This window comes from Melanostigma gelatinosum, assembly GCF_949748355.1.
Source record: "Melanostigma gelatinosum genome assembly, chromosome: 8".
Classification (NCBI taxonomy): Eukaryota; Metazoa; Chordata; class Actinopteri; order Perciformes; family Zoarcidae; genus Melanostigma; species Melanostigma gelatinosum.
This window is the reverse complement of record NC_136641.1, coordinates 20,847,466-20,872,507: the sequence shown is the minus strand read 5'-3', so window position 1 is coordinate 20,872,507 and position 25,042 is coordinate 20,847,466. Positions and strand designations below refer to the sequence as shown.

Below are 25,042 nucleotides of genomic sequence, written 5' to 3'. Positions count from 1 at the left end.
ACACAAAGCACAAAAGATAATGAACCACTAGAGATATAAACAAATGTTGGCCGGGAAGCATAACTACCACTGCGGTTAAAACAACAATAGATACTGCGAGCTGATGAGCTGATGTGAGGCAAGTACACTGAACTTCCTGTGTAAAACTGGTGGAGCCCCCCTTCAGATTACGCGTTAAATTGCCTTCCTGGAAAAAAAATCCTCTTGTGGCGCAACGAAGATGTGAACTAAACTGAACTGTGGGTGTTGAGGAAGTGACCCAAAACTCCAATCTTGTGTCCTATAAAAATCAACAAATGTATGAACATGAGTGATGACGCACCTCTCTAAAGCACCACTTGATGGCACATTCTGTCAGGCACCCTCAGCTCAAATGCGGCCCTTTTACAGGAAATATGTAACTCCAGTTCAAGAGAAGTGAAAAAGAAACACAAGTTGTTACAGCTCACTCAAGTGACAGATGAAGTGGAAACCATGTCCCAGAAGGTATTGTTCGTTAAGGTGAGTTAAATCTGACTTTTATACAATTACAGACACAAATCATTCAGTTTATTGATGCTGTTGTACACTAACAGAATATATTTGCGGGTTGATTATCTCAGCTGCTGTTGCTGCATTACGCAACCCAGACTCAGACAGAAATGAAGGCAAACTGCTCTGAAGATGTTCCACTGATGTGTCCAGGTATCGACACCGACAGCATGGATTTCCTCTCCGTGGCATGGTACAAGGTCAGTGAATCAATTCATAAATGTTGCTAGATTTAAGCTGCGATTCATTCCAGATTGATAGTTTGTGTGTCATTGACTTTCATTTAATCTGATGTGAACTGATGACGTTTTGGTTACAGCTCAACAAGCTCAACAGAACAAAAGTTGGCATCATCAGGAGGGGTAAAGATAACAAGACTAGGATGTACAACACCATTCGTTCACCCAACCCCAGGTTTGGAGAGAAACACAGTCTTGTGATCCCCAGTGTGACGCCTGAAGACTCGAGCACCTACGAATGTGAAATTAGTGCGAAAGTAGGGCAACAAAATCAGATTCATGAAGTCCACCTAACGGTCCACGGTAAGCTTTGATTTATATATGACTCTATTAAAGCATCTGAACTGAGATACACACATATCTGGATGATATGTTGACAACAGTTGTGATATCTGATCTCTAAATTTGGGATTTCTTATGTAATGACAATATGTTTATGGCAGATGTAATGTTTCATTGTTATTATGATATTTCATATTTGACAATGAAAGTTGCAGGATATGCAAGTTGCAAAAGTATTTAAAGTCTACAAAGCAATTGTTGTTAGTATCACAGTTTCAACATCGGAATTAAACTTTGTTAAACCATATCCCATATGCATAGTCATATTTAAAATATTGATGGGGGTAGAGGGTTAAAGACATACTAATGCTCAGAAATGTGTGTTGGATGTATTTGGTTACAACTTTTGAAGATGCACCAAAAATTTAGAACTTCATCAATATCGTGTATTAATTAATTATCTTTTAAATGAATTCACTTTTATGACCCAAACTTGTCTGCTTCAACCTCTGCGTCTGCAAACAGTCACAGAACGTCCTGAGCCACATCAAACAGCAGGAAACACCCTTTTAAGTTTATCTATCTTCTCAAACCCACTCAATATTTTCCTTTCCACTCTGACAATTATGCATTTTCCTCCACATGTATTTTACCATTCGGTAAAACAAAATGCAAACCAACAGACAAATATTACATCTGATAAAAAAAAGTCCTATTTCAGATAAAAACATGTCTGTGCAGAAATGTTGTGAAATTGTCAATTGCATTTTTTAAAGAAATAATGTTGAATCTTTGACGCGATCTAGGTATCAAACAAGACTTATTGCTGTGATAGATGTCTACCTGTCTGCACTGAAATATCTATTTTATAGACTGATTTCTTTGTCTAAATACAGAGTGTGTGACCCAGACCGACACGATAATGACTACTGGGTTGAACACGACTCAGCCCGGCCTGCCCTGCCCCAAACAAGAGGAAGACATGCCAGTCATGTGGAGTATTGTAGGCTACACGGCAGTGGGCCTCACCAAAATCGTGTTATCTCTAATCAGCATTTTGGTAAATATACTCTATTTATCTTCACGCATTTGTTTGGATTTGTTACAGGTTATGAAGCAATCATTTATTCATAAAACACATGAACTAAGTGTGTTGTAGATAAAGAAAATGTAAATGACCAAGAATGTGTAATGAAGAGGAGGAATTGGTCAAAACATGTAAGGGGTCTGGAGGTGGAATGGGGGCGGTACTGTACCAATCAATGCAGTGCTTTAAAGACATATTGTGTTGAGTGTTCCTGTAACAAATGTTACAACCCAAACTACTGAAAACCCATCCAATTTAAAGCAGAATGAAAAGTAACAGAGATGTCGTGCATGGTTATGGATTTGAAAAATGAAGACATCTGTGTCAAGATGCTTTTGTTAGCAAGAACATATTTTTGTGATTCACAATGTGACTCTTATAACCCTCTGCACATCACCTGGTTTTGAAGGGGAATTACAGCTGTAGAACAGTGTTTTTTTTAGCACAGCCTTCTGTGGAAGTATATGATTTCAGTTAAATGGGGCCTAAAATGGATCCTTGAGGAACACCACAAGAGGAAGGTTTATATCCCTATAAGCAAGATTCATCTATCATTTCAATGAGAAGTAAATTACTCTTGGCCAAGTTGTAATTGTGCCTGAACCTCACCTAATATTCTATTTGGAGGACTTGTTGATCTGTTGTATTTGACTCTAAGTGGACACTTTATTAGATACTCCTGTAAAATGTAATACAATTTAACACAATAGTTCAGCCATAAATTCTGCCATTACAAAGTTAATACTGTTTTGTTTTTGTTGGCACTGTCAGAGTGGTATTAATTCAACGATATGTTTATTATTGAGATCTATAATAATATCAGAATTATATATTATTGATATATTATATATATGCCGACCCCCTTTACAAACATAGAGGGAGAGGAATATTAGAAACACATTTCAATACAATGTAGTCCAGTACAAGACAAGCACTGACTACGACCTTGATAGTAAACATATTGCTAAATGAATACCTCTCTGTCAACACAAACTCAGCATAATTATTTGTGTAGAGGTAGAATGTATGGCTGAGCTGCTGCATGGGATTGCATTAGAATGTATTGGTGTATTAAAGTGGACAGGGAGGATCGTTTTTAAAAGGAATTGCAGATGATCAGATGTGTTATTGTAACACTTTGTATGATTCCACTTGACACAGAAAATCATGCAGCATTGATGGCAGTTTAGTTTTTGTATTTTCTTTCTGTGGTTTGGAAAGCCCATATCCTGTAGAGGAGTAAAGCTGTTTGTATCTGTGAGATTTTTTACACCTTTTACTTGATCTTGACCTTTACATGTTTGGTTGTTTTTGTGGACAGATTGTAGGCGAGCTGACTCCTCCTCTGAGGCCCCATTTCCTCTAACAGCAGCTCACTTTCACCTTAAGGGATTTTTCAAACAAACATAGTGGGTGGGTGCACTTCTTTCCAGTTAAACAATTCACTGACTTAATTTGTCTTGTGCTGTTTTGTCGCTTTTTTTCCCGGTCGTGCAGGTTATTCAAGCTGTCCGTAGGAGGTCCTCAAGACGACGCCAGCATAAGTGGTGAAGCTGACCTGTGAAATGATATAGAGCCACAAATTATCTAAGTCAGCAATTGCAAGTGATTTTATTCTTGCAATTCTTATTTATTCTACTGTACTTTGTTTTCAGAGATATTCATATATTTGTTTTTCCCAGTTAAGTTTGTAAAAATATGTCACTGTGCTGAACTAAACCAAACCACATGTTGCCTTTTTTAATGGCACAAAAGTGGTCAACTGAACCGGAAAGGTTTTTCATAACTAAACAGAAACAGACATGAGAGGAGGAAGAAAAACCACCACGCACACACCGCTACAGGTGTAAAGAGCAGATGATGGCCCATATTGTGATAGCAGATCTTGTAACATTGAATTTACCTGATTACGTTGCACAGGGATTTAAACAAACTTCTGATAGGATAACAGTCAGCTTGTAATTCATGTTTTTAATTGTTCTGTTTATAAATGTAAAATAATACATTTCATTTTGAATAATAAACTCAGCAACTGTATCACCCAGCGTGTGGTTTTCACTCACCTCATTTTGTGCTTTTAGTTCCTGTCGAGAATCAAATGCTCAAAGAGAATTTCACTCTGAAGTGGCACCACAAACACCAATAATTTCAACAAGGCTTTATCAGATGTACAGTAAATTGCTGATACGTTATCTTTAAAAAGTCTCCCGATGATCAGTTTCAGCCTCTCTTTTAAATCGCTCTCAGCCCTCTTGAGCTGAGTGCAGTTCTTGTTTAAGAAGTGAGGTGAAAGTGCTGCATGTTGAAAATCTGTATTCATGGGCTTCGGTCTGTATTGACTTCCCTCTGTATGGGCATGTAAAGAAATCCAGCAGCTATTATCCTCCAGACACCTGCAGTAAAACCCACTAATCATCACAGTGAGGGAGAGAGCATACCGCTGAGTTCTCCTCCTGGTTTACAAAGTCAAACTAATACAGGGAAGGCATGAACTGGATCACTGCTTTTTGAAAATGTTGATTTGAAATCATAACAGAGGCATCACACTGAGTGTAGCTCAGCAGGTACATAGTGGAGAAAAGTGTGCACAGATCACCACCTACTGGCCCATCCTCAGATGACACCACCACCAGTCAGCAAAATCTAAAATCAACATCATCATCAAGATTTATTCTATGTATCAATGTATCAATTTATTAATTAAATAAAAAACAACTGTTAAAAGTGCACAATTATTCCTTGAAAAGTGACAGATAATATGAAACCTTTCACTTGAATACATCGTTCATTGTCTCGTTCGAGATGAACTGCGCCTTGCCTGGTAAGTGGACGAGGTCAGGCGGTAGCAGCGACAGGTCGGAGACAAAAAGCTGCAGTCAAGTCGGACAGCTTCCAGCAACCTCTTGTACACGAGAGCCCCCTTTAAAGGGGGCTAGAGGGGGGTAGGGGGGTGGTGTACTTGTGTACAATTCACTTTTGCAATACGAATAAAAAAAAATAAAAATAAAATACCTGTATTATGTCGTGGCAAAGTGACGAGGACAGAGGGTCAACTGGAGTTGCCAACCAGCGGGTCGTGTTTTAATAAGAACAAGCCAACATCAACAAGTTCAGCATATTGAAAACTACTCCCAATGTACTGCTCTTCACAGATCACTCTTATAGTCAAAATGTACGCCTCCTTTTGCTACGTTCCACCAATCAAACCAGTCTGTTGAATCAAGGATCAGGACACATCTGGACTCAGCTCTTGCCTCAAACCCCGAATTCTTCTCCATTTCAACAGTATATTCAGTAGAGCATTTCACAACACATTCCATACATGTCGGATATGTCTGATGTTTGTTTGCTTAACAAATGAAGAGTGGGAATGGTCATAGTTGTGTTTTCACAACTTTGGTCTCGTGGTATTCGGTTTTCATATCATACTGGTCTCCTAATGAACGAAGGAGTAATGTTAGCCTGAGGAACCAGGACACTCGGGTTACTTTACAGTACACAGTAGTATTGCCTACGTCAACCCTTCTTTTGTCTGACGCAAATCCACCACTGGCAAAACATTCATACTTTTCCAATTGATCTGCTTTATGATTAGTGGGAGGCTTATTTTGCGATGTGTAAATCATAATTTCTGCACATGCGTTCCACACTTGATATTCAGGATACTGATCTCAATAGTCGTGTTTCTTTTGAGATCCATTCAAGAGTCCACTTGAACTTCTCATGTAGGAAGTGCCAATGTTTTTATTTCACATGTGCATCATAAACATGATTTGGATTCCACATTCGGCTCATTCTGTCATCAGCCTCAGCTGTGTGCTAGTTTCCCTTTTCCACATGGTGTGAAGTCGTCTCTTTCTACGTGTATTAACGTGCAACTGTCTGAACACCGGATAGGCTGGTTTTGAACTTAAATGGCAATGCTGGCATAGGTCCTGGTCTAACATGGGTTGGAATATGTGTGGTTGCATCGCACTCATCTTGATTCATGGCTTCTGGCTCTCCTCCAGGACGGCTGAGCCACCGTCTGGGCTCTTACGGCTCTCAAGGTTGGAGTCCTGGTAGTTGTTACATTGGATGAGTTCGGATGTCCTCGTCTGCGATAGAAGTTATATCTAACAGAACATGATAAATTGCCAATTGCCAACAACTCCCCCCTCTGGCCATTCCCATGGCCACTAAAGTGTTTACAATTTATCGAAATGGCAAAAATGGTTTACATATACACAACATATGATGACATAATCGATGAGGTTAAAACATCAGCTGTTTTGCTCATAATGCACAACAATTTTAACAATTTGTAAAAATTCTATCATCTAAGTATTTATATTCCTATTATATTCATTCAGAATCAACTGTCAGTTCAACTGATTCCTTTATCAAGTAAAATAATAAAAGAAAGCACAGGCTGTTTTATGAGATCATGTTTCTCAGACAGCAAGCTGTAATAATAAACACAAGTATTACACAGAAATGTCACTTTCGTAGTTCTACGGGAGGAAAACAGTCAGACAAACAAGTCTGATGTGCAGGATCGGCTTTTTAGAAGAACAACATGCGTTGTGCCGGGTGCCTTGTGACTCAAAGCAGTCAGTGAAAGTGAGGTTCTTTGGAACGTCAAGGTCTGTCAGAGGGATGACGTCTGGTGTACTTATAGATATATATATATTTATGGTACAAGCCATGTTTACAGGAAATGTAATCTCCGACGAGTGTTTGACCGTCGGCCTCAGACGTTTGCCTCGGACGGGTCCAAGGTCGCCTACGTGGTTGGATTACTGCGGGGAAGGGCTTTGGACTGGGCTGCGAGAACATTAAGTTTTGATCGGCCTAATACTGTGGGTTATGTGGACTTTGCGGCGGCTCTGATGAGAGTTTTTGACCCTCTGGGGGACTCGGATTATATGGCTAAGCACCTTCTCAGCCGGAGAGGGAGCCAAGCAAGTGTAGCGGAACACTCGGTGGCCCGGCCGACTCCGGCTCACCGTATTCGGACGGCATTGCAGCCAGCTCCTGTTCCTGCCACCTCTTCGCCGCAGCCAGCTCTGGTTCCTACCGCCTCTGCGGCACAGCTTTCCCCAGTCCCGGCCGCCGCCGTCTCCGTACCGCGGCGACCTCCCGTCCCGGCCGCTGCCGTCCCAGAGCAGCAGCGACCTCCAGTTCCCGCAGCTGCCGTCCCAGAGCAGCAGCGACCTCCAGTCCCGGCCGCTGCCGTCCCAGAGCAGCAGCGATCTCCAGTCCCGGCCGCTGCCATCCCAGAGCAGCAGCGACCTCCTGTTCCCGCCGCTGCCGTCCCAGAGCAGCAGCGACCTCCAGTTCCCGCCGCTGCCGTCCCAGAGCAGCAGCTACCTCCAGGTCCCGCCGCTGCCGTCCCGGAGCAGCAGCGACCTCCAGGTCCCGCCACTGCCGTCCCGGAGCAGCAGCGACCTCCAGGTCCCGCCGCTGCCGTCCCGGAGCAGCAGCGACCTCCAGTCCCGGCTGTCGTCTCGGAGCCGCAGCTATCCCCGGACCTCGCGGTCTCGGAGCCAGAGCCGCTCCCAGTCCCGGCCGCTGCCGCCTCTACGCCGCAGCCTGCTCCAGTTCCTGCCAACTCAGCGCCGCAGCGCCAGCTCCAGTTCCTGCCGCCGCAGGGCCAGCTCCAGTTCCTGCCGCCTCTACGCCGCAGCCCGCTCCAGTTCCAGTTCCTGCCGCCTCTACGCCGCAGACCGCTCCAGTTCCTGCCGCCTCAGCGCCGCAGCCCGCTCCAGTTCCTGCCGCCGCAGCCTGCTGCAGTTCCTGCCGCCGCAGCGCCGCAGCCCGCTCCAGTTCCTGCCGCCGCAGCGCCGCAGCCCACTCCAGTGTCTGCCGCCGCAGCGCCAGCTCCAGTTCCTGCCGCCGCAGCGCCAGCTCCAGTTCCTGCCGCCGCAGTGCCCTCTGCCGTCTCTGAGCAGCAGCGACCTCCCGTGCCCGCTGCCGTCGCACGGCAGCAGAGACCTCCAGTACCTGCCACTGCTGCACCAGCAGCCTATTCTCCGGAGCCCTTCCGCCAGCCCGCCCGGCCGCCGGAGCACCCGTGTCCGGAGCCCTTCCGCCCGCCCGGCCGTCCGCCGGAGCACCTGTGGCCGAGGCTCTTCTGCAGCCCCGTGGCCGGTCAGAACCAGTCACCCCTCCTCCGGACCCCCTCCGCCCACCCTGGCCGGCCTTCTAGCTGTGGGGCCATCCCTCCTCCGGACCCCCTCCGGCCGCCCTTTTTTGTGTCTGGTTGTACGTCTGGAATCCGTACCTTAAGGGGGGGTACTGTCAGGATCCAGGATCCCTGTCTGACCTGTTCGGTGTTACCTCTGTTTCCCCTGATCTCCTCTCCTCATGTGTTCTGTCATTCCCCCGTTTGTTATTGTGTGCCATGTGCTCTCTGTTTGTCCTCTGCCTCCAGACGCCTCCCATGGCCACACCGCTCTGCCCTCCTTGTATGACACGGACTACTCTCGCCGTCAAGCTGCCAGCCCTCCGGTGTCGAGCCACGGGCCTCACACCGTCGATCTGCCACTCGGGTGTCGGACCACGGGCTCCACACCTTCACACATTCTGAATAAAACCTGTTAATAGTAACTTCTGTCTCCTGTGGTCTTGCGTTTGGGTCCTACCTGTGAACTCCCACATAACATATGTAACTTGTGTTCAGTTCAATTCGAGTTCAATTCACAGTTATATGATGATTTTCTTCAACAGTAACAAAGACATTCTGGGCGAAACAACCACGGGAGCCATTTTACACACTGCAAAACACAATTATACATGAACTCAGATCATATCTAGAAGAATACAACAAGTTTTACCACAAAACCACGTTTTTCTGGGCAAAAAACTGCAGTACTATACTCTTTGTTTTGGTCTCTGATGAGAAAGTACGGAGCCATTTTGGTGAATGAGCACATCCAGAGGACCGTGCTTCGACCCTGCTTCGCGTATTGTTTTCGAAATTACTCTTTTAAACCGTTCAAAAGTTATGGGGATACATGCCAATATCAGCCACAGGTCACGACAAAAAATATTGGGTAAAAAAACCTATGTTTTGATGATTTTATGGACGAAAAACGGATCTTTTCCAGCGGATTTTGGCGCGGCTGTGTCCGCCATGTTGTGCTGTGTGTCTGTGAGTGGTATCAATAGGCAGTGCCTATTAGGCACACTGAATGAGGAAATGGCAGACTAAACTGTGAGCTGGACCAATCTATTTTGGGAGGGGGTTCGCCCAGCATTTTCCGATTTTTTGTCAGTAAACAGACTAGGAGATTGTCAAACAGCCCCGCATGGCTCCCGTTGGACTATCCCACATCGAAAAATTTGTTTTTTGTGAAAATCAAGCAGGCACAGCCCATTTCACAGTCCATTTTACAGTCACACAGACACAAATTATGATTCACATATTTTTATGATTGACAGATATGACACATCATAACTGCTCAAAATTATTCCAAATGCTGTCAAACTGCTTTATTGGGATTATTGAACACTCTTAGTGATAAGAAAAGTGAATATATAGTTAATATTTTGTGATATACTATATAAATTTGAATACAGCAATGCAACCAAATGCTTCCAAAAATGATAATTTAGCATGCCTTTGCTTGGTTTATGCTGGCCTTCTTCACTCAATCGAAGTCAAATCAGTTTGAGAGACTGTAAAACCTGTTGTGCTATGACTGTGGCTATGTCATTGAAATTTTTAGGCTTTATTTCAAATAATATTTTAGACACAAGTGCTTTTTTTCAGGCGAACCTGAAAACTTTTTCAATTTGAGCTGTGCCATATGTGTATTTGTTATTAACAGTAACATATACACAATTGTACAGATATCAGCACATCTCTGCAGCTGCTTCGATCTTGTGAGGTTATCGTTGCCCGCGTGTGCATGACCTCAGACCAAGTCGTGATCAAGTTGGCCACATATCTAACCGGCATGCATTGCCTTCCTGGAAGACCCACCCCTACTCTGCCTCTGATTGGCTCCTGACTGCTTTTAAAGTTAAAGTTACCCATAGCTATGATGCTAACTGGCTCATTAAACACTACTAATTTGCACCAGCATTTTTGGGAAGCTAGCACCTGCGGGGGTGGATAGCTAGCCAGCCAGTAAGTCAGGCTGACAAACCCCGCTGTGAGCTTGCTGGAGCTCTCTCAAGAGATGCTCCACAAGACCGCCAGCAGACCCCGCCGACTTCCCTGAGGCTCTTTGGTGGAGGAGCAGAGCACAGTGGGGCTTGCTAGATGCTAGGTGCTGTGGGATAAAGCCAGGGGGCTGTCCAGCCCAGTGAACACCCCACCTCAAACAGATCAAGACCAGGCTTAGGTGGTGTATTGCTGGGCCCTCTGGAGGGACGGGAGGCATGGTAGAACCAGAACCTGGACTGCATGGAGCAGACTGTCAGACACAGTAGCTTTTTGTACACCTTTAAAACCCCTCATCACCAGCAGTCATCTTTCTTTTCTCATGCTTTGCCTCATGAAATTGATGCCTTTGATTAAAGCTCGTAATCCTCCTGTTGTTCCAGGACTTTACCAAAGAAACAAATCCTGAACTTACGGTGATTGTACGATATATGCCAGAATGTTACCATGAAGCAGCGCCATTTGGAATGGTGTCTTCCTCACATACGCCACAGTGGCTGAGGGCACATTGCTAAAGTGCAGTAGGAAGGGTTTTATCAAGAGACAACAGATATGTTGGTCAAACTAGTAATGTCATTTGTTAATGTAATAATAGTGGTGTAACTTTTGTTTTTTTGTTTACGACAATTTAATGTACTTTTCCTGTGTTTTGTCATGAAGAAATGGAGAAACATATACAAGAGATTGTTTTTCACTTAAAGAAGTGTGAAATAGGTCCGTGTACGTTTTAGTCATATGTTTTACCATTAATTCGGAAAACCCAAAATACGGAAATACGTACACGGACCTAATTTGACTTTGGTTCTTGGTTTTTTCCGTTTTTGAATTCAGAACCAAAAACGGAAATACGACCTCCCATTTCCCCGTTCTTGGTTTGAAACGAAAAACGAGAATAGACCATGGTATTTCCGTATTTAGTTTTTTCCGAAGTCACGGTAAAACAGATGACTAAAACGTACACGGATCGAAATAGAATAGCTTGAGAAGACACTGAATCAAGAAGCAAGACGTTTGCCTGTCTCATTATTTCCTGTTTTCTCAGGCATACATCTGTTACCAGGCTCTTTAAAGCTGGGACCTGTAACATTTACAAAGGGTGATACAACCCAATAGTTTTGCATTTAATTTCCAACAAATAATAAAATCACAATAGACATTCAATACGTAATTGTTGCAGTTTAATACATATGTTCTCAAGACAAATAATAAAGGGACATTTGTATTACATCGTCACAAACCGGGCCGAACGGCCATGATAAAAAAGGAAGATGCATTCAATGAAGCAGTTTAACAATTATTTATTAGGTTTAAAGTAACATAAAAGACAAACATAAACTAACAGTGACATGTGGGTAAAGGGTGCACACAGGGTCAGTGTTGTTAAAGGTGTGCCTGACGATCCTCTGCCACACCCCCCTCCACACCTGCAAGGAAAGCAGCCAGACAGGTTGTCACAACATCACAAAATCCACTATAGGTAGTACCTATACCCCTGAACAACAGCTACTGTTATTCAGTGGTAGGTACCTATCCCTGAGTGGTATGCCATGGGTGTATACTTTTCCAACGGCACACCGTTTCCTGAAGGTAGGTGCCGCTTGAAAGTTTATATTAGTGGTATATGCCCTTGAATCAGAGTGGTATACATATATATATTATATATATATATACACATATACATTTACTACTTTTTATTACTTTTATTCTATTACTACTTTCTCTACTCATTGGGGAAAAAAGCATCTTGCACCTAGACATATCTCACGATTGCCTGTTTGTGTTAGAACCAGATCCACATTTAAATATTTGCTTGTTTTAGTTTGAAATATGAAGTTTTAAATGTGTCTCCCCGTATTTTTTTTTTGTTGTGTGTAGTGACTACACACTTGCGACGCACATGCCAAGTAGGCGTAGTTAATCTTCCGCGAAGTGGGACAGAGGCTTCAAAGTGCGTCCTGACTCCTCTCGGCCAGTCTGCTGCTCCTTCTCCTCCAAACGGAGCAACACTTCACTGAGATGAAAATATCAGTTGTGTCCAAGAAGCTGTGGTCCATCCACAAACAGCTGATTCTCCTGCTCGTTCCTCTCCTGTTTCTGCCGCTCCTTTTCACTCTCCCGGAGAAGGTGAGTGGTTTTACGCTAGTTCACGTGAGTGTCTTTTCGTCATGGAAAATTAATTCAATTAATTACAGGCTCAGTGGTGGAAGACGTACTCAGACCCTCTGCAATACCACAGTCTAAGAAGTAGCCTATACTTAGGTAAAAGTACAGAAGTAGTATCAGCAGATTCTACTTAAAGCATGAAAAATATCCTTTATGCAGATCGAATCCTTTCAAAGTGTTTTCTACTTTGTGTACCAAATTAGTACAGCATCATATCATAGCCTTAACATAAGAAGCATATCATGTGTTTTTTTAATGCGTGTTAAAAAGATGTAGTGGAGTAAAAACAGTTCCCTCTGAAAGGTAGTGGAGTAGAATGAAGTGGCTTACAATGGAAATACTTAAATAGAGTTTCTCAGTTGTAGCAATACAAAAATAAATATGTCAAATATTATTTGTATGCTAAACCAGCCGTTAAAGTAGTCATTTGCAGAAATGCCACAATGAACTGTACACTATTCTTCATGTACTTTATTTTACTCACTGCACTGTAATCCATCACTTGTGAAACACAATTGTGTTGTTAACTTGCTTCCTTCTTTTTTTTCTCATCTCTGAATTTGGCTGAACATTAACAATCATGCGTTGCTTATCTTTTAGGAGGGAAAATGTCTATATGTGGTGGTGCTGATGGCTATGTTTTGGTGCACAGAGGCCCTTCCTCTGGCCGTCACTGCGATGCTTCCAGTCTGCCTCTTCCCAACACTGGGAATTCTTCCATCCAAAAGAGTCTGCCCTCAGTACTTCCTCGAAACCAATTTTCTTTTCCTCAGCGGTCTTCTGATGGCGGCGTCCATCGAGGAGTGGGGCCTGCATCGCAGAATCGCCCTGAAGGTCCTCACTATCGTCGGCGTGAAACCAGGCTGGTGAGAAAATAATGAAATTCTATAATTTTTCTCATTTCCAACAAATCTCATGAAAAGTACAAAACCAACAAGGAATTCCTCTATGAGCAAGTACTCCCTGTATAGCCAAATCCTGATCTATCTTATTCCTCTGTGCCATAGAGCTCAACTGTTCTAACTATTAAAAACACTTCAGTGAGCCACACAGTTGCACCAAGGAACATGTTTTATTATAATGAATATGGGCTCTGTAGTTTATTTCGAGTCGATCCAACATGCACCATCCTGCTGCTGACAATACTCACTAGAGCACCCAATGTGTATTAATCCGCAGTTGAAAATAGTCCTCAGCAAAAACACTATTTATCCCTCTTTGAGCAATGCTTGCTGTAAAAAGTGCTGTGTCCAGCTGTTTTAGGAAATCAAAAGATGTTTAAAAAGATAGGTATGAATGTATGTCTTCAGTCTTCATGTGTTGGAACCACAGACAGGGCAGGGAAGTCAAAGTGTTGAGAAAGAGACAAATACATTGCTGGTATGGACCTTTTGTGGGATTTCATGACGAAATAATATAAATGTTATCCTGTATGTGAGAGTGCTGCTTATTTAAAAAATAACATCTTCCAAGTCAGCAGCCATGATCGTGATTTAAATGACTGATTTGAGATTGAATTACTTTCCTAGGCTCATACTGGGAATGATGCTGACCTCGTCCTTCCTGTCCATGTGGCTCAGCAACACCGCCACCACAGCCATGATGCTCCCTATCGCTAATGCCATCCTGGAGAGTCTGTTTGGAGACCTGGAGACCCTGAAAGAGAATTGCAAGTGCACAAAGGACCCCGAGGGCGATATAATAAATAGTACGTTGTATGTCGCTGACCTGACATGTGACTGTTTACTTAGTGCTGATCTAATCAATGTTGCTACTCTAACAATGGCTGGAACTACTATGCATAATGTGAAAGGTATTGTGATTAGTGATGAGTTTCCCTCTGTACTACTGAGCATTTTATCTTTCAGCTGATCTCTTTGGTTTTCTGGCCCTGTTTTCACTCTCACCCACTGTGCAATATTTTGCTCAGGAGTTAGTGGAGACCAAAAACAGAGCTAAAAGAGAGTAAATATTTGAATTTAAAATTCGCTGGTTGTGTAAATAACCAAAAGTTTTACGACTGCCTCGAGGTGGCAATAAAAATGACAATGCTAGTTTAATTTGTTGTTGAAAGATGTCCAAAAGGTGACGTTACTAAAATGTGCAAAGAAGAAGGTTGTATTATTTTAAGCTTGTCTTCACGGTTCTTTAATATATAACTTAAGGTGTGAACTTTGTACAGTTTTTCCAATAGACTGAGTCCTAGAATACAAAGTTAGTCAATATTCAAGTGGTAAGTGATTAATGATGCAGGGTGAACTTAAATTCATAAATATGAACAGTACAGAACATCATGCAGAGCTAAAGCTGAAGATTTGACTGGTGTTTATACTGCAGGACAAAAACTCTTTGTTTCACTTTCTTTCAGGTCGGTCGAGTGTAAAGCTCTCAGTGCCCTCCGAAAACCAAATGCTGTCAAACGACGGGTGAGAAAAACACTGAGATCCTTTGACACAATCCTAAACATCCTCAAACCACCAACTCTAATGATGTTTGAATGGTGTTTTTTAAAGGAAGCTTGACATTTTGGGGAAAATGGATATGTGTTTTCCTACCAAGAGTTAGGTGAGAAGATCAATAGTGCTCTCATGGCTGTATGGTAAATATGAAGCCACAGCGAGGAGGCTGAGCATCAAAGCTGCAAGCAGGGGCAAAATAATTTTAAAAAAAACGAGCTATAACATGTTAATTAGTGAGCTTTAGAGGTAGATGGATTTTGGTAGCTTTGGTCAGAGCAAGGCTAACTGTTTCCCCCTGTTCCCAGTCTTTATGCAAAGCTAAGCTAACCAGCTGCTGGCTTTAATTTCCATATTTATTGTAAAGGCATATCAATGTCAATCTTCTCATCTTACTCTCGGCAAGAAAGCAAATATGCATATTTCCTAAAGTCATGTTGAACTCTTTTGATGAAAATAACCTTCTGCAAACTCTGGGGGAGTTCATGTGCTTGGTCACAATTCATTTGAAGTAATTATGTTTCTTAAAACTTGAAAAAGGACGGATGGGACAGAGCAGAGCGACAAGAGTACGGCTGAGGAGATCCGATCGGAGTCGGAGTATCAACTGAAGGTGTGGAAAGGATTCTTGATCTGTATTCCTTATGCAGCGAGTATTGGAGGGACCGCCACACTGACCGGCACCGCGCCCAACCTCATCCTGATTGGACAGCTGAAAAGGTAACTTTTTTATTTTGTACAGCATTTTATACAGTAAAAACTTCATTCAGAGCAATGCTTTTCCAGCAGTTTGACAAAGCTGTCTTTGTTTCACAGCTACTTTCCAGACTGCGAAGACATCAACTTTGGCACTTGGTTTGCGTTCGCTTTCCCGCTCATGCTTATTTTCCTGTTTATGGGATGGATTTGGATCGCGTTTCTCCACGGGGGATTGAATGCACGGTAATGGGGTGTCAGACGTTTGCTTAGTTTTATAAAAGAATTTTAAAATAATATTTGGACTGATATCCCATTTTGAGCCAGGCAAAATGTCCCGATGGTTCTATGAGAGAAAATACTGTTTATTGTCAGAATGACCAAGGTTTGTTCATCTTTGTAAATATCAAGTACAGTAATGTCCTCCTTGAAATATGTGTCACGTACTGTATTTGTTTTATTTTATGCAGGTTGTGCTTCACGAAACACGACCGGAGAGCTCAGGCCGAGGCCAGAGCAAGGGCTCTTATAGAGGACGATTACAGAAAACTAGGGCCCATATGGTGAGGACTCGTGTATGGCTTCAAATCCCATGCAACACAGGATGAATGTGTGCATTCTTTTTTCTTTATCACAGAGCCATTTTACTGACTTTAACTTCCCTTTCAGTTTTCCAGAGGGAGCTATCTCTTTCTTTTTTGTATTGTTTGCAGTTCTGCTGTTCACAAGAGATCCCAAATTCATCCCCGGCTGGTCTGTGTTTTTTAAAAAAGGGTAAGAAAGGTGCACTTTCAATAAAGTATCTTATTTGTGATGACATCATTTCTTGTTTGGAAATGATCCGTTTCTATGTATTGAGGCGTTTGTTCATGATCTTCTGTGTATGATAATGATCCCCTCCTCGTTGCCCTGCAGGTACGTCTCAGACGCAGTCACAGGTGTGATCATTGTGTCCATGTTGTTCTTCTTCCCGTCGCAGAAACCTTCTCTGAGCTGGTGGTTTGACCCTAAAGGTCAGTGAGCTTTTACTATAAACAACACCCTTGTTAACGATGAATTAACCTAGTACTATATGCATATATGTATATATGTAATTTAAGTTATCGTAGAAATTTGATTGGATTTGTGCCACACAATAAGGGCTGTAAAAAGGAACAAAGTGAGAATATCATTTATCAAAGAGATAACAAATTGAAGCAACCAGTTAGCGGCTTGTGGCGAGTCAGCAGTTAATATTGATGAACAAATATTTGTTGACATATCTTCCAGCGCAACTGTTGCAAATACTGCAAATATGTCACGGAATGTTAAGAATGTAGATTAGGGAGTCTGAGAACATTTCCCGTCTGAAGCTGAAACTGTAGTTGCTCTGTTTCTGTGATTACAATAATCTCTCAGAACTATGTTGTCACACTTTGGGGTTTTTCGTTTGTGTGTTGTGTGCGAGTACAGTATGTACGCATCCGCTCTGTGTGCGCTGCAGACACGTGTGTGTGTGTGTGTGTGTGTGTGTGCGATTGTGGTATGTTCAGCTGGTCAAATAAACTGCTGGACGCAAGAGGAAAAAAAAAAGAAAATAAATAAGCAAATCATGGGGCTCATTTGTTCGTCTCAATAGGTCAAGAGTACAACTATATTTTCAGCCAGTATGGAACATTTTTCATTATCTCACCAAAATAAATGAATAAAAACACTTGTATGGGATACAGTACAGAAATAGTAACAACAACGTCAAAATTGTCAGCAATGTATAACACATAAAATAAAGCACTCTGGATTAGTGGCTTAATCTTTTAATTTAAGATGCTTATTCTGTTGAATGTTTTAAACATGAATATGCGATTGATTAAGTATGTGCAGGAAGTAACTTGTGCAGATTTCACCAACTAAATACTGAATCTCATATCGAATCCGCAGACACCAGTGATGTCATATACATGAACAATGTGCATATAAATATATATGGACATATTTCATTATCAATAACATCAAAATATTGTATTGAAGTTCCTCATGGCTTGTTTCCCTCCATATCTTTCCTCAGCATCAAACACTCCTTATGTACCTCTCCTATCATGGAAGAAAGCTCAGGAGTCTGTTCCCTGGAATATCATTCTGTTGCTCGGGGGCGGCTTCGCTATGGCTGAAGGTTGTGAGGTAAACGTGTTGTTACAACCGCATTCCAATTGAACATCCCTACAACACCCCCCATAGTTCCACATATTCCCACATGAAGCTTTGCTCAAGGGGGGCATGCGCTGGTTTTCACTTTCTCCATTCAAATTTATCCTGGACCGCTCTAACCTTCACCTATAACGTACACCTGCATGTATGTCAATATGTATACTATATATAAATACTGGTACTATTTCCATATTCACATCTAACTCTAGTCAAGAAAGTAAATAAGTATACCAAAAAGTTGAACTAATCCTTTAATGGTTTAGTTTCCTTCCTGTTGAATGCAGGATTAGTGACTCTAGACTGTAAAAGTTTACTTGTCATAAGTCTGTTTACTAAATGTATGTCTCCTCTGTCCTGTTTCCTCTGTGCTGCTCTGCTCTGCTCGGTTCTGTTCTCCACTTTACTTTATTATGTTGAGATTTGAACTTTGACCTTTGACCCCAATCTTGTGGCATTTGGCAGGAATCTGGGCTCGCCACATGGATCGGGGGCCACCTCCAGCCTTTGGCCGCGGTCCCTCCTGCTGCAGCTGTGATGTTGATCACTGCTTTCCTGGCCTGCTTCACTGAGTTCGCTAGCAACACTGCCACAATTATCATATTTTTACCCGTCATTGCTGAACTGGTAAGACAACGCAAAGACATATTGTGGGTGAGGCTCTCTTTTAGTTTCTCTGTTAATGATTAATATGACATTCAGGTAGATGAACTGGCAGACTCAGTTACAAGACACGCTGTGGAAACTCATAAACTTGACAGGGAACGGGGTTTGTTTCTGACCTTGTTCTTTATGTCAGTCGAAGGCTTAGTAGAGTTGTTTAACTCTTGCAATAGATGTTCTTATGTTTGCCGCCTGTTGGACATTAACTGCTGTTGTCAGTAATCATTATCTGGAGGATTTTGTACTTTGCAGCGGTGCCTATACTCCAAACTACACACTCAGAGAATTGTTTACAGATGTATAGGAGGCTTAGTGACATTTATATGATAACTTAGTGAGTTATCATATTAATGAAAAACTTATCCGACCATGACCACCCAGGACTTTACTTGAAAGTTCACCCATATTACTAACCTCTAGCAATATGTAGCCAGCACATGCGTTTGGTTTTATTTTCCCAGGTGTTGAGATTGTAATATTTTAAGTTTTCATTGGAAATATTTTTTTGTCTCTCTTTATAGATGTCACAGTGAACCTGGAGATTAGTTTTTCGCCACCTGCGCTCAGCTTTCCGACACTCTCGTTTCTCCATTTTGACCAACGTAGCATTTCTCCAAGGAGATCTTTGCTTACCCGAGACAACCTTCACTCTAGTGGGTGCAATGGCATCAAGAATATTTTTAACTTTAAAATTGAAGCCATCTATAAGCTCATTGACTGAGAGGCAAGAGAGGGCTGGTGTGGAGGAATAAATAGTTCACTGGTATTTTCAGAGATGTAACGCTTTGTCACAACCTTGGTTTGGACATTTGTGTGCAAGGAGATTGCACTCTCAAAGAAAACACAGAAATGATCAGAGAGTGCAACATCAGTCACAGCAACCTTGGAAATGTTTACACCTTTGGTGATGATTAGGTCCAGAGTGTGCCCCCTGTTGTGGGTGGGTCCTGTCACATGCTGAGTCAGATCATAGTTATCAAGGACACCACATGGTTCTATAGACTCTCTGTCCTGGGATTATCAACATGGATATTAAAATCACCAACAACAACAACAACACAGTCAAAATCAATACAGATTACAGACAGCAGTTCAGTAAACTCATCAAAGAAGGTTGCACAGTATTTAGGCGATCTGTAAATGTTTAGGAATGAAGCTTGAGTGGAATTCAGAGCCACATATTCAAAAGAACTAAAATGACCAAAGGACATCTGCTTGCATTGAAGCGAATCATTAAATAAAACAGCAACTCCACCTCCTTTCTTATGTGCTCTTGTTTCGCTCATGAAACTGAAGTTGGGAGGTGTTGATTCAATAAGAACAGCTGCACTGTTATCTTGATTTAACAAAGTTTCAGTTAAAAACAAAATGTCCAGTTTGTGCCTAACAATAAAATCATTGATTAAAAATGTTTTTCCTGACAGAGACCTGACATTTAATAAAGCTAAGTTTAATGTGGTTAAAGCTTTTTTTGCCCAATTTATTTGGACAGGCTGACGAGGAATGTATGTTAAGTTTGATAAGTTAGCATGTTTACTATTGTTTCTTCGCAGCCTCACCTTTATTTTTCTATAAACTTGCAGGACAGGAATTGAAACGGCTAGCTGCATACAGGGCCCCGACTTTTCCTGGAGAGAGTCATTGGTGTCATTAGCCTTGTAGCCTGGACCCAGAAGATATCAATTATTTTCTTTGTCAGGTAGGGGAGACAGAGGATGGTTGTGGAACCGTCGAGGAGTGGGGAGAGGAGTGTGTTTGGTTCAAGTAATGACCAGCTTTTCCATGTGGTCAGTGAACTCCAGGTGGGGGGAGGATGGGGAGAGTGTGAGAGAGGATTGCGATCCAAAGTATGGACCCGAAATAGAAGTAGGTGCTGGGGAGGGAGGTAAAGACTCCTCGTCTAGGAAGTCCAAGTACACGAGCTGCAGCATTCTGGATCAGCTGGAGAGATTTAAGAGACTTATTAGAGCAGCCTGAAAATAAGGAATTGCAATAATCTAGTCTAGAGGTAACAAATGCATGAACTAATTTCTCTGCATCGCTTTGAGATAGGATGTGCCTGATTTTTGAAATATTACGTCGGTGAAAAAAGGCAGTCCTAGAAATAAGTTTTATCTGAGAGTTGAAAGACAAATCCTGATCAAAGGTAACTCCAAGATTCTTGACGGTGCTGCTGGATGCCAGCGCAATGCCATCTAGAGAAACTATATCATTAGATGACTGATTTCGGAGGTGTTCTGGGCCGAGTAGAATAACTTCAGTTTTGTCTGAGTTTAACATCAGGAAGTTGCAGGTCATCCAGGTTTTTATGTCCTTAAGACACGCTTGCAGTTTAGCAAGCTGGTTGGTTTCGTCTGGTTTGATCGATATATATAATTGAGTATCATCAGCATAACAATGAAAGGTTATAGAGTGTTTTCTGATAATATTGCCTAAAGGAAGCATATATAAGGTGAACAAGATTGGTCCAAGCACAGATCCTTGTGGAACTCCATAACTGACGTTGGTCTTCATCGAGGCTTCATCATTTACATAAACAAACTGAGATCGATCCGATAAATAGGATCCAAACCAGTTCAGTGCGGTTCCTTTGATGCCAATATAATGTTCCAGTCTCACAGGATGTAGTGGTCTATAGTGTCGAACGCAGCACTAAGGTCTAACAGGACAAGAACAGAGACGAGTCCTTTGTCTGATGCGATTAGAAGGTCATTAGTTATTTTTACCAGAGCTGTCTCTGTGCTATGATGCGTTCTAAATCCTGACTGAAAATCCTCAAATAAACTATTGTTACACAGAAAGTCACACAACTGATTTGCAACTGCTTTCTCAAGGAAAGGAAGAGAGGAAGGGAAGGTTAGAGATCGGTCTATAGTTGGCCAACACCTCTGGATCCAGAGTGGGCTTCTTAAGAAGAGGTTTAATCGCAGCTACTTTAAAGGAACGTGGTACATGACCTGTTACTAAAGACAGGTTGATGATATCTAATAAAGTCGTGCTAATTAATGGTAGCACTTCTTTAAGCAGCCTAGTCGGTATAGGGTCTAAGAGACATGTGGAAGGTTTAGACGTAGAAATTGTTGAAGTCAGTTTGTCAAGGTGGATGGGAGTAAAGCCATCTAAACATATATCAGGGTTTACAGCTGTTTCTAAGGTTACTCTATTTGTGGAAAGATCGGTACTAGTCGAGGGCAGGAGATTATTAATGTTCTCTCTAATAATTATAATCTTATCATTAAAGAAGTTCATGAAGTCATTGCTACTGAGGTCTATAGGGATACTCGGCACAACAGAGCTGTGACTCTCTGTCAGCCTGGCTACAGTGCTGAAGAGGAACCTGGGGTTGTTCTTATTTTTCTCTATTAATGATGAGTAATAAACTGCTCTGGCATTACGGAGGGCCTTCTTATATGTCTTAAGACTGTCTCGCCAGAGTAACCGAGATTCTTCCAAGTTAGTGGAACGCCATGTTCTTTCAAGTTTTCACGATGTTTGCTTTAATTTGCGGGTTTCAGGGTTATACCATGGAGCGAACCGCCTTTGTTTTACCAACTTCTTTTTTAAAGGAGCAATAGAGTCTAGTGTCCTTCTCAGTGAGCTTGTAGCACTGTCGACAAGATGATCAATTTGGGTAGGACTAAAGTTAGCACAGGAGTCCTCTGTTATATTGAAGCATGGTATTGAGTTAAATACAGACGGAATCACTTCTTTAAATTGAGCTACGGCACCATCAGATAGACATCTAGTGTAGTCACTCTTGCTTAACGGTGTACACTCCGTTAGTAAGAATTCAAAGGTTATTAGATAATGGTCCGATAGAAGAGGGTTCTGTGGATAGACTATTAAATCTTCCATGTTAATGCCATAAGTCAGAACCAGGTCGAGAGTGTGGTTAAAACAGTGAGTGGGTTTCTGTACATTCTGACAGAAACCAATCGAATCTAATAATGAAATAAATGCAGTACTGAGGCTGTTGTTCTCGACATCCACATGAATATTAAAGTCACCTACAATAATTACTTTATCTGTTTTAAGGACTAGACTTGATAAAAACTGAAAAAATTCCGATAAAAATTCCGAATACGGACCTGGGGCCCGGTACACTATAACAAATATAACTGGCTGTATTGTTTTCCAGGTTGGGTGTGAAAGACTAAGAACCAATTGGTCTCAATGTAATTTTCAATCTGGTCAGTACTGTGAACAAAACACAATTCCCGTCCATTCTACTGTGTGGGAGTCAAACATTTCAGAGATAGATACCGCAACACAGATTAAACCCAAACTACCTGCATAGCCCTAAAGGTGAGTGAGAATTCGAGTGAAGTGGACATTAATTCCCTCATTTAGCTGTGAATTTAGATTAAACTGTGTTTTTATAAAAGCTGGCAATGGGGCTTTAGGTACAGTCTGAAATTCCTCAGCAGCTTTTGAATGGATTGCCATTAAATGTTGTACAAGCATTCATGGCCCACAGAGGATAAAGTCGAATGACCAAAGTAATTCCTGTAACCTACAGAGCCACGAGCGTGGCATTAGACTGCTAGTCCTATTTCACGTCAAACACAAGGCAGTTTCTCTATGGCCTCACCATTTCACATCAAATAGAAGAATCAAGACGTTGTGTGCGTCATCTCATCTTCAGCTGTGGCCGACATATTTGGTGTCTTTGGACACCATTAGATCTTGTTTTGAATACAATGCTTTGTTGGGTTTAAACAATGTTTTCCCATGTGAAATAAGTTTGCAATAATGGCGCCAGCGAAAGTGTGAATGAAATGATTAACATCCTACCTTTAAAAACGTGCTGGATTTGTCTTTGTCTCTGCAGGCTAGTCACGTCTCCGTGAACCCTCTGTACTTCATGATACCTGCAACAATAGGATGTTCATATGCCTTCATGCTGCCAGTCGCCACACCACCCAACTCCATCGCCTTTGCATCAGGACATCTCATGGTCAAAGACATGGTAAGATCCTCGCACACGTAACGCTCCTTTTATCCCCGACCTTCATGTTTTCTGCTCCTGTTTTCTCAGATGAAAACTGGCGTTGTGATGAACATCCTGGGCATCCTCTCTGTCTCTCTGGCCATGAACACGTGGGGCGTTGCCATGTTTGACTTGAACACATATCCAGAATGGGCACACCCCATTAACACGTCTGCTCTTGTTACTGATGTGCACCTATTACCTGTCCTGTCACTCAATGCTACGCTCTGATTACGCACCCAAAGAGTATCCGACGATCGTACAAAGAGTTAACACTAAACGGGGACAAATGTCTGTCTGTAGACGTCTGGGAGCTTCCGCTGTTACCTGTTATGACGCATTTAATAAGTTTGTGACACTCAAGTGTCACAAACACTGTCAGCATTCCTGCTGTGAACTGTTATTGTTTTGGCACACTCCAAGTTTTAACATAAGAATTGTGCAACGAGATAAAAACAAGCAACAATATTTCTCTGCCTTCCTAAAATTGGACAGAAGAGACATTTAACCTCAACAACAGCGACAGCCGGAGCTCTGAAAAGACACACCAGTCAGACTGCAGCGTGTGCTGTTTGTATTGATGCTCACCTCTGCTGGAAGAATGAGAGATACCTCTGTGAATAATTATTTTTAAACATATATTTGATATAAATATATTGTTATATTTTGACTTTTGGTTAGAATCCCTGAGAGATCGTGTTACTCGTTTATGTATTATATGGCACATGTTTAAATCCATAGCACATAAACAATATTTTCAAAAACCTTTCTACGTTAATGAATCCAAATAATGAATTTTCTTTCAGAGTGATTTGCATTGATATAACTGCTGTTACAAATAAATTGTGTAAATGATATAAAAGAAAATGAATGAAATATTGCTAATTTAGTTGCATTTGGCTGTGAGGACAGCATGAAGGTTCATTATGAGAAGGACTTTGCTTTCAGAATATTTGCAACAGCTGAATTCTGCTTTAGTTTTGATACAAAATGTAACCCTCAATCCTCAGGTTTTGATGACAAATAGCTGTACTGCTGCAGGTGTAGCACCTATTTTAACACATTTTCACTTCTGTGCACACAGAGAGAGCACACCGTTGTAAATTACTTACAATATTTGTTTGGTGTCATAACCAACAACAATGTTTAACTTGTGCATGGCTGGTTAATTTGTGCAAAAACTCTGAAATACTCAACCAAAAGCCACAGACAAAGACAGGATGTACCCAACTGTATATTTAAAATCTGTGTGTGTGTGTGTGTGTGTGTGTGTGTGTGTGTGTGTGTGTTGAGGTGAGAGAGTATGGTGGGAGGCTCTAATAAGGTTTCTCTGCCTTCACTAGTGGAGGTGCACAGCTATGCAGTGAGCTCAACACACTTGTAATAAAGACTGAAGAGAACAGTTCGCCTTTGAAATGTTTACTGGAAGCAAATGTGAAATTGCAAAAACAGTGTTGGGCAAAAGATGAAATAATTGTGATATAAGAGCTAAACCAAAGGTATTTTCAGTGGCACACAAACACATAGATAACTGACATTAGAATAATTGTCCCTCAAGGCAGGAACAAACACAGGATGTACAACACAGTAATTCAAATAGTT

At 41.9% G+C, this 25,042-nt stretch overlaps 2 protein-coding genes across 2 annotated transcripts; both read left to right on the top strand.

Moving 5' to 3' along the window:
• Positions 1–407: 407 nt before the first annotated feature.
• LOC306781552 (uncharacterized protein) lies at positions 408–4,089 on the top strand. The gene is made up of 5 exons (XM_079274447.1): positions 408–501; positions 603–731; positions 851–1,073; positions 1,949–2,112; positions 3,637–4,089. Exons 1-5 carry the CDS (start codon positions 475–477, stop codon positions 3,688–3,690), a joined length of 597 nt encoding a protein of 198 aa, XP_079130573.1. The 5' UTR covers positions 408–474; the 3' UTR covers positions 3,691–4,089.
• Positions 4,090–12,307: 8,218 nt separating this feature from the next.
• Positions 12,308–23,671, top strand: slc13a3 (solute carrier family 13 member 3; the record flags this gene model as incomplete). The annotated part of the gene is made up of 13 exons (XM_079273346.1): positions 12,308–12,415; positions 13,055–13,320; positions 13,984–14,162; positions 14,823–14,880; positions 15,451–15,630; positions 15,727–15,852; positions 16,077–16,169; positions 16,276–16,380; positions 16,522–16,619; positions 17,651–17,763; positions 18,253–18,414; positions 23,282–23,419; positions 23,489–23,671. 13 exons carry the CDS (start codon positions 12,308–12,310, stop codon positions 23,669–23,671), a joined length of 1,809 nt encoding a protein of 602 aa, XP_079129472.1.
• Positions 23,672–25,042: the final 1,371 nt, after the last annotated feature.